The sequence below is a fragment of the Salvelinus namaycush genome, chromosome 19 (assembly GCF_016432855.1).
Source record: "Salvelinus namaycush isolate Seneca chromosome 19, SaNama_1.0, whole genome shotgun sequence".
NCBI classification, from domain to species: Eukaryota; Metazoa; Chordata; class Actinopteri; order Salmoniformes; family Salmonidae; genus Salvelinus; species Salvelinus namaycush.
This window is the reverse complement of record NC_052325.1, coordinates 3,116,848-3,127,355: the sequence shown is the minus strand read 5'-3', so window position 1 is coordinate 3,127,355 and position 10,508 is coordinate 3,116,848. Positions and strand designations below refer to the sequence as shown.

At 42.4% G+C, this 10,508-nt stretch overlaps 1 protein-coding gene across 1 annotated transcript in view; it reads right to left on the bottom strand.

Annotated features, from left to right (window-relative positions):
- Positions 1–1,386: 1,386 nt before the first annotated feature.
- LOC120063701 (desmin-like) overlaps positions 1,387–10,508 on the bottom strand; it is a 30,141-nt gene continuing 21,019 nt past the window's right edge. The window contains exons 4-6 of the mRNA XM_039013996.1: positions 9,882–10,043; positions 4,703–4,828; positions 1,387–1,611 (exon numbers count right to left, since the gene is read on the bottom strand). Coding sequence (XP_038869924.1) covers positions 1,387–1,611; positions 4,703–4,828; positions 9,882–10,043 — 513 coding nt within the window. The remainder of the gene's footprint in view (positions 1,612–4,702; positions 4,829–9,881; positions 10,044–10,508) is intronic.

Genomic DNA, 10,508 nt, shown 5'->3' with positions numbered 1-10,508 from the left:
AATTCAGAGTTGTATATGTGATTCACTCTGCCTCAACCTAACATCTACCCAGAGTTGTATATGTGATTCACTCTGTCTCAACCTAACATCTACCCAGAGTTGTATATGTGATTCACTCTGTCTCAACCTAACATCTACCCAGAGTTGTATATGTGATTCACTCTGTCTCAACCTAACATCTACCCAGAGTTGTTAATGTGATTCACTCTGCTCAACAAACTCTACCCGAGGTTGTATTGTGATTCCTCTGTCTCAACCTAACATCTACCCGAGTTGTATATGTGATTCACTCTGTCTCAACCTACATCACCCAGAGTGTATATGTGATTCACTCTGTCTCAACCTAAACATCACCAGAGTTGTATATTTTCCATCCAACTCTAACCACAGTGAATTACCCCCACCACATCAATCACAATAACTTAAATCATCCTCTATTGTTGTCATTAAACCGATTGTGGTCTCAGTGATGCAAATATCCGAAATGCATCAATTCATGCCGTCCGTGTTTTCAGGTACAGCTGCTCCACCTTGTGGTGAAATTGTGGTTCTGCTCTTAAATTCTGCTCTCACCATCCCTTACTTTTAAGGTACTGTACATGTCTTATAGGAGGACTCTTTTCTGATTGGTCAGTTGTGAGGAAGTGTGTTTACAGTGGTCACCTCTGAATCCAACAGTGGAATATAATGAGGCAGCAGAGTGTGAGCCAGAGTGAGAAGACTGGGAGCCGGATACCGTGATTCTGGGGAAGAAAGAGAGAAAACCAACAGGACAGTTAATAACAGGTGAAAGGAGCACTTTATGATCATCTTAAATCACTCACTTACAGCCATGTCCTCACCCCTCTATCCTGCCTCGTTCGTCCCCACCACACTCTCTCTCTCTCTCTCTCCAGCAATACGATCTATCCTTCTAGCTCTTCTCACTACAGAAGCATTCAGAACCTATTCCACTTACTTCTCTCTCCAGTCCACTTCCTAATACTGTTTATCACCTGTTAGGCAGCGATCTCTATGTCCAGGGCCATCTGTCACTCTTCTCTATCCCTCCCCCTGTTCCTCTCCTACCCCTCCATCTTCTCTATCCCTCCCCCTGTTCCTCCCCTACCCCTTCATCTTCTCTATCCCTCCCCCTGGTTCCTCTCCTACCCCTCCATCTTCTCTATCCCTCCCCCTGTTCCTCCCCTACCCCTCCACTCTCTATCCCTCCCCTACTGCTCCCTTCCCCCCCTTCTCTACTCCTCCCCTTCCCTCCCTATTCTCTATTCTCTATCCCTCTCCCTACACCTCCGTTCCCTCCCTCTTCTCTATCCCTTCCCTCCCTCTTCTCTGCTCCTCCACTTCCCTCCCTCTTCTCTATCCCTCTCCCTACTCAACCCCCATCTCCTACCTGCTCTCCTCTCCCTCCAGTAGCTTCCTGTAGGTAGCGATCTCTATATCCAAGGCCATCTTGACATTGAGCAGGTCCTGGTACTCTCTGAGGTGACGAGCCATCTCATCCTTCATCTTGGCGATCTCATCCTCCAGACGAGTGATGGAGTCCTGGTAACCTCCAGCCTCGTTTCCCAGACGATCCTCCATCTCCCTCATCTGCCTCAGCAGAGACTCGTTCTGTAGGGGAAAGAGAGAAGGATGATTACATAAACAGGTAAAGTAGGTAAACAGGTATCATAGTTAGGTTGAGAGGTAAGCCTGTGGAGAGGTGATTGAAGTGATGATAAGTTAGGGAATTGTCCTGAAGTGTGTACAACTCCCCACCCATTTAAAAGGAAAAGCATTGGATTGGTGTAAAACATGGCGGAAGAGGGAGTTTCTTACACCAATCCATTCCTGTCAAATCCATAAAGGGAAGAAAACAAGAGTACACTTGATACAGGAGGATGTAGAGTAGCATGTAGTAGCAGTCCAAGAGGATATAGAGTAGGAATTAGTAATATAGAGTAGGAATTAGTATTATAGAGTAGGATGTAGTAATATAGAGTAGGATGTAGTAATATAGAGTAGGATGTAGTAATATAGAGTAGGATATAGTAACAGTCCAGGAGGATATAGAGTAGGAATTAGTAATATAGAGTAGGATGTAGTAATATAGAGTATGATGTAGTAATATAGAGCAGGGTGTAGTAATATAGAGCAGGATGTAGTAATATAGAGCAGGATGTAGTAATATAGAGCAGGATGTAGTAATATAGAGTAGGATTAGTAATATAGAGCAGGATGTATAATATAGAGTAGGGTGTAGTAATATAGAGTGATGTAGTAATATAGAGTAGGATGTAGTAATAATAGAGTTAGGGTGTAGTAAATATAGAGTAGGATTAGTAATATAGAGCAGGATGTAGTATATAGAGCAGATGTATTATATAGAGTAGGGTGTAGTAATATAGGCAGGATGTAGTATATAGAGTAGGATGTAGTAATATAGAGCAGGATGTATTAATATAGAGTAGGGTGTAGTAATATAGAGTAGGATGTAGTAATATAGAGCAGGATGTAGTAATATAGAGTAGGATGTAGTAATAGAGCAGGATGTAGTAATATAGAGCAGGATGTAGTAATATAGAGCAGGATGTAGTAATATAGAGCAGGATGTAGTAATATAGAGTAGGATGTAGTAATAGAGCAGGATGTAGTAATATAGAGCAGGATGTAGTAATATAGAGTAACAGAGATGTAGTAATAGAGTGGATGTATAATATAGAGCAGGATGTAGTAATTATGAGTAGGATGTAGTAATAGAGCAGGATGTAGTAATATAGAGCAGGATGTAGTAATATAGAGCAGGATGTAGTAATATAGAGTAGGATGTAGTAATAGAGAGGATGTAGTATATGGCAGGATGTATAATATAGAGCAGGATTGTAGTAATATAGAGTGGATGTAGTAATAGAGCAGGATGTAGTACTATAAGCAGGATGTAGTAATATAGAGCAGGATGTATAATATGAGCAGGGTGTAGTAATATAGAGTAGGGTGTAGTAATATAGGAGGAGTGTGTAATATAGAGTAGGATGTAGTATATAGAGTAGGATTTAGTAATAGAGCACCGGTGTAGTAATATAGAGTAGATGTAGTAATATAGAGTAGTGTGTATGTAATATAGAGTAGGATGTAGTAATATAGAGTAGGATGTAGTATATAAGCAGGATGTAGTATATAGAGCAGTAGTAATATAGAGGAGGATTGTAGTAACATAGAGTATGTAGTAATATGAGTAGGATGTAGTAATATAGAGTAGGATGTAGTAATATAAGTAGGATGTAGTAATATAGAGTAGGATGTAGTAATATAGAGTAGGATTAGTAATATAGAGTAGGATGTAGTAATAGAAGTAGGATGTGTAATATAGAGCAGGGTGTAGTTAATATAGAGTAGGTGTGAGTAGATGAGGAGGATGTAGTAATATAGAGCAGGGTGTAGTATATAGAGTAGGATGTAGTAAATAGAGTGGATGTATATATAGAGTAGGATGTAGTAATATATAGCAGGATGTAGTAACATAGAGTAGGATGTAGTAATATAGAGTAGGGTGTAGTAATATAGAGTAGGGTGTAGTAATATGGAGTAGGATATAGTAATATAGAGCAGGATGTAGTAATATAGAGTAGGATGTAGTAATATAGAGTAGGATGTAGTAAGATAGAGTAGAATGCAGTAATATAGAGTAGGATGTAGTAATATAGAGTAGAATGTAGTAATATAGAGTAGGATGTAGTAAGATAGAGTAGAATGCAGTAATATAGAGTAGGGTGTAGTAATATAGAGCAGGATGTAGTAATATAGAGTAGCATGTAGTAACATAGAGTAGGGAGTTGTACTATAGGGTAGGATGTAGTAATATAGAGCAGGGTGTAGTAATATAGAGTAGGATGTAGTAATATAGAGCAGGGTGTAGTAATATAGAGTAGGATGTAGTAATATAGAGCAGGGTGTAGTAATATAGAGTAGGATGTAGTAATATAGAGTAGGATGTAGTAATATAGAGCAGGATGTAGTAATATAGAGTAATGTATGTAATATAGAGTAGGATGTAGATAATAGTATGAGTAATATAGAGCGGTTGTAAGTAATATAGAGTAGGATGTAGTAATATGAGTAGGATGTATAATAGAGTAGGATGTAGTAATATAGAGTAGGATGTAGTAATATAAGTAGATGTGTATAAGAGTAGGATGTAGTAATATAGAGTAGTGATTATAATATAGAGTAGATGTATTAAATATAGAGCGGATGTAGTAACATAGAGTAGGATGTAGTAATATAAGCAGGATGTAGTAATATAGATGTAGAAATGTAGTAATATAGAGTAGGATGTAGTAATATGAGTAGGATGTAGTAATAGAGAGTAGAATGTGTAATATAGAGCAGGATGTAGTAATATAGAGCAGGGTTATAATAGTAGAGTAGATTGTTAGAATATAATAGAGTATAGAGATGAGGCAGGATGTAGTAATATAGAGATATAGAGTAGGATGTAGTAATATAGAGTAGGATGTAGTAATATAGAGTTGGATGTAGTAAGATAGAGTAGAATGCAGTAATATAGAGTAGGATTTAGTATTATAGAGTAGGATGTAGTAATATAGAGTAGGATGTAGTAAGATAGAGTAGGATGTAGTAATATAGAGTAGAATGCAGTAATATAGAGTAGGATTTAGTATTATAGAGTAGGATGTAGTAATATAGAGCAGGATGTACTTACGGTTCCCTTGAGAGAGTCGATCTCACAGGTGTAGGACTGGATCTGATGTCTGAACTCCATGCTCTCCTGTTTGGCCTGTCTCAGAGCATCGTTGTTCTTGTTCACAGCCTGGTTCAGGTCTGTCACCTGGAGAGGAGGTGGAGACGGGTTAGAATAGATGCTACTGTCACTGTGTAGTGGTACCGATGTAGTTAGCTTAGCTACTGTCACTGTAGTGGTGCCGATGTAGTTAGCTTAGCTACTGTTACTGTCTAGTGGTGCCGATGTAGTTAGCTTAGCTACTGTCACTGTCTAGTGGTGCCGATGTAGTTTGCTTAGCTACTGTCACTGTCTAATGGTGACGATGTAGTTAGCTTAGCTACTGTCACTGTCTAGTGGTGCCGATGTAGTTAGCTTAGCTACTTTCACTGTCTAGTGGTGCAGATGTAGTTAGCTGTTAGCTTGTCACTGTCTAGTGGTGCCGATGTAGTTAGCTTAGACTACTGTCACTGTCTAGTGGTGCCGTTGTATTAGCTTGCTACTGTCACTGTGTAGTGGTGCGATGTAGTTAGCTTAGCTACTGTCACTGTCTAGTGGTACCGATGTAGTTAGCTTAGCTACTGTCCACTGTGTAGTGGTGCCGATGTAGTTAGCTTAGCTACTGTCACTGTATGTATGCCGATGTATTAGCTTAGCTATGTCATCTGTTGTAGTGGTGCACGATGTAGTTAGCTTAGCTACTGTCACGTCTAGTGGTGCCGATGTAGTTAGCTTAGCTACTGTTCACTGTCTAGTGTGCCGTTGTGTTAGCTTAGCTACTGTCACTGTCTAGTGGTGCCGATGTAGTTAGCTTAGCTACTGTCACTGTGTAGTGGTACCGATGTAGTTAGCTTAGCTACTGTCACTGTCTTGTGGTGCCGATGTAGCTAGCTTAGCTACTGTCACTGTGTAGTGGTGCCAATGTAGTTAGCTTAACTACTGTCACTGTCTTGTGGTGCCGATGTAGTTAGCTTAGCTACTGTCACTGTGTAGTGGTACAGATGTAGTTAGCTTAACTACTGTCACTGTCTTGTGGTGCCGATGTAGTTAGCTTAGCTACTGTCACTGTGTAGTGGTACAGATGTAGTTAGCTTAACTACTGTCACTGTCTAGTGATGCCGATGTAGTTAGCTTAACTACTGTCACTGTCTTGTGGTGCCGATGTAGTTAGCTTAGCTACTGTCACTGTCTAGTGGTGCGATGTAGTTAGCTTAGCTACTGTCACTGTCCTAGTGGTACAGATGTAGTTAGCTTAGCTACTGTCACTGTCTATGGTGCCGATGTAGTTAGCTTAGCTACTGTCACTGTGTAGTGGTGCCGATGTATTTACTTAGCTACTGTTCACTGTGTAGTGGTACAGATGTAGATAGCTTAGCTACTGTCACTGTGTATGTGGTGCCGATGTATGTTAGCTTAGCTACTGTCACTGTCTAGTGGTACAGAGTAGTTAGCTTAGCTACTGTCACTGTGTTGTGGTCCGTAGTTACTTAGTTACTGTCCTGTGTAGTGGTGCCGATGTAGTTAGCTTGACTCTGTCAGCTGTGTAGTGGTGCCGATGTAGTTAGCTTAGTTATGTCACTGTGTAGTGGTGCGATGTAGTTACTAGCTACTGTCATGTTAGTGGTGCGTGTAGTTACTTAGTTACTGTCCTGTGTAGTGGTACAGAAGTATTTAGCTTTAGCTACTGTCACTGTCAGTGGTACAGATGTAGTTAGCTTAGCTACTGTCACTGTTAGTGGTGCCGATGTAGTTAGCTTAGCTACTGTCACTGTGTATGGTACAGAGTAGATAGCTTAGCTACTGTCACTGTCTAGTGGTGCCGATGTATTAGCTTAGCTACTGTCCATGTCTATGGGTGCGATGTAGCTAGCTTAGCTACTGTCACTGTCTAGTGGTGCCGATGTAGTTAGCTTAGCTACTGTCACTGTCTTGTGGTGCCGATGTAGTTAGCTTAGCTACTGTCACTGTGTAGTGGTACAGATATAGTTAGCTTAGCTACTGTCACTGTCTAGTGGTGCCGATGTAGTTAGCTTAGCTACTGTCACTGTGTAGTGGTACAGATGTAGTTAGCTTAGCTACTGTCACTGTGTAGTGGTACAGATGTAGTTAGCTTAGCTACTGTCACTGTGTACATTTACATTTACATTTAAGTCATTTAGCAGACGCTCTTATCCAGAGCGACTTACAAATTGGTGCATTCACCTTATGATATCCAGTGGAACAACCACTTTACAGTAGCGCATCTAAATCTGTGTAGTGGTACAGATGTAGTTAGCTTAGCTACTGTCACTGTCTAGTGGTGCCGATGTAGTTAGCTTAGCTACTGTCACTGTGTAGTGGTGCCGATGTAGTTAGCTTAGCTACTGTCACTGTCTAGTGGTACCGATGTAGTTAGCTTTGCTACTGTCACTGTCTAGTGGTGCCGATGTAGTTAGCTTAGCTACTGTCACTGTGTAGTGGTACCGATGTAGTTAGCTTAGCTACTGTCACTGTCTAGTGGTGCCGTGTAGTTTAGCTTAGCTACTGTCACTGTCGAGTGGTGCCGATGTAGTTAGCTTAGCTACTGTCACTGTCTAGTGGTGCCGATGTAGTTAGCTTAGCTACTGGCACTGTGTAGTGGTACCGATGTAGTTAGCTTAGCTACTGTCACTGTCTAGTGGTTCCGTGTAGTTAGCTTAGCTACTGTCACTGCCTTTGTGTGCCGATGTAGTTAGCTTAGCTACTGTCACTGTGTAGTGGTGCGATGTAGTTGTTAGCTACTGTCACTGTGTAGTGGTGCCGATGTAGTTAGCTTAGCTACTGTCACTGTCTAGGTGCCGATGTAGTTAGCATAACTACTGTCACTGTCTAGTGGTGCCGATGTAGTTAGCTTAGCTACTGTCACTGGGTAGTGGTGCCGATGTAGTTAGCTTAGCTACTGTCACTGTGTAGTGGTGCCGATGTAGTTAGCTTAGCTACTGTCACTGTCTAGGTGCCGATGTAGTTAGCTTAACTACTGTCACTGTCTAGTGGTGCCGATGTAGTTAGCTTAGCTACTGTCACTGTCGTTGGTGCCGATGTAGTTATCGCTCTTCACGTCTAGTGGTGCCTGATGTAGTTGCTTAGCTACTGTCACTGTCTAGTGGTGCCGATGTAGTTAGCTTAGCTACTGTCACTGTCTAGTGGTGCCGATGTAGTTAGCTTGCTACTGTCACTGTCGGTGTGCCGATGTAGTTGCTTAGCTACTGTCACTGTCTAGTGGTGCCGATGTAGTTAGCTTAGCTACTGGCACTGTGTAGTGGTACACGATGTAGTTATCTTAGCTACTGTCACTGTCTAGTGGTTCCGATGTAGTTAGCTTAGCTACTGTCACTGTGTAGGTGCCGATGTAGTTAGCTTAGCTACTGTCACTGTGTAGTGGTGCCGATGTAGTTAGCTTAGCTACTGTCACTGTGTAGTGGTGCCGAGTAGTTAGCTTAGCTAATGTCACTGTGTAGTGGTGCTGATGTAGTTAGCTTAGCTACTGTCACTGTCTAGTGGTGCCGATGTAGTTAGCTTAGCTACTGTCACTGTCTAGTGGTGCCGATGTAGTTAGCTTAGCTACTGTCACTGTCGAGTGGTGCCGATGTAGTTAGCTTAGCTACTGTCACTGTCTAGTGGTGCCGATGTAGTTAGCTTAGCTACTGGCACTGTGTAGTGGTACCGATGTAGTTAGCTTAGCTACTGTCACTGTCTAGTGGTGCCGATGTAGTTAGCTTAGCTACTGTCACTGTGTAGTGGTGCCGATGTAGTTAGCTTAGCTACTGTCACTGTGTAGTGGTGCCGATGTAGTTAGCTTAGCTACTGTCACTGTGTAGTGGTGCCGATGTAGTTAGCTTAGCTAATGTCACTGTGTAGTGGTGCCGATGTAGTTAACTTAGCTACTGTCACTGTCTTGGTGCCGATGTAGTTAGCTTAGCTACTGTCACTGTCTAGTGGTGCCGATGTAGTTAGCTTAGCTAATGTCACTGTCTAGTGGTGCCGATGTAGTTAGCTTAGCTAATGTCACTGTCTGGTGGTGCCGATGTAGTTAGCTTAGCTACTGTCACTGTGTAGTGGTGCCGATGTAGTTAGCTTACTACTGTCACTGTGTAGTGGTGCCAATGTAGTTTAGCTTAGCTACTGTCACGGCTAGGTGCCGATGTAGTTAGCTTAACTACTGTCACTGTCTAGTGGTGCCGATGTAGTTAGCTTAGCTACTGTCACTGTGTAGTGGTGCCGGGTAGTTTAGCTTAGCTACTGTCACTGTGTAGTGGTGCGTGTAGTTAGCTTAGCTACTGTCACTGTCTAGGTGCCGATGTAGTTAGCTAACTACTGTCACTGTCTAGTGGTCCAATGTAGTTAGCTTAGCTAATGTCACTGTGTAGTGGTGCCGATGTAGTTAGCTTACTACTGTTCACTGTCTGTGGTGCCGATGTAGTTAGCTTAGCTACTGTCACTGTCTAGTGGTGCCGATGTAGTTAGCTTAGCTACTGTCACTGTCTAGTGGTGCCGATGTAGTTCGCTTAGCTACTGTCACTGTCTAGTGATGCCGATGTAGTTAGCTTAGCTACTGTCACTGTCTAGTGGTGCCGATGTAGTTAGCTTAGCTACTGTCACTGTCTAGTGGTGCCGATGTAGTTAGCTTAGCTAATGTCACTGTCTGGTGATGCCGATGTAGTTAGCTTAGCTACTGTCACTGTCTAGGTGCTGATTTAGTTAGCTTAGCTACGGTCACTGTCCACATATCATATCCAGTTTTAACTTATTTAACACTGCTTTACTTCAAGTACTGGCAGTCACATGTTCTTTGCCAGGGTTGGGGACTTGGGGTCGATTTCATTTAATTTCAATGCAGTCAATTTAATTCCAATTCCAATTTAATTACTTAACTGAAACGGAATAGGCTCCAATCCTGTTCTGTACTGTCCTAAGCCAATTCTCTCAACCATCCCGATGGCAGCAAGCCTCTCTAACTATGACCCCACTGTCAATACCCACCCATATTTCTTGTGTTTACCTTGGACTTGTACCAGTCCTCAGTACTGTACCATACTATATAATACTCCTGTGTATTATAGATGGTGTTTACCTTAGACTTGTACCAGTCCTCAGTACTGTACCATATTATATAGTACTACGGTGTATTATAGACAGTGTTTACCTTGGACTTGTACCAGTCCTCTGCCTCTGAGATGTTCTTGGCTGCGATGCCCTCGTACTGCATACGGATGTCTCTGAGGGCAGCGGTCAGGTCTGGTTTGGACATATCCATCTGGACCTGCACCGAGGTCTCCTGCATCTGGCTCGTCAGCTCATGGATCTCCTGCAGGGGTCAGAGCATAGAGTTCGGAGGTCAGAGGACAGAGGTCAGGGTTCAGAGGTCAGGGGTCAGAGGTTAGGGGTCAGGGGTACATACAGGATTTAATTTAGCTTTTAGCATTAACAAATATTTTCTTCCTCCACTCTCCTGATTCATTGACTTTACATCCGGCCCAGAGTTACACTGACTATACTGCTCACCAGGAAAAACCATGGCTCCTACATTACAGGATCACTGGTCTCTCTCTATCTCTGTCCTACAATACAGGACCACTGGTCTCTATCTCTGTCCTACATAGACGGGAGCACTGGTCTCTCTCTACCTCTGTCCTACAATACAGGACCACTGGTCTCTCTCTACCTCTGTCCTACAATACAGGACCACTGGTCTCTATCTCTGTCCTACAATACATTTACATTTACATTTAAGTCATTTAGCAGACGCTCTAATACAGGACCACTGGTCTCT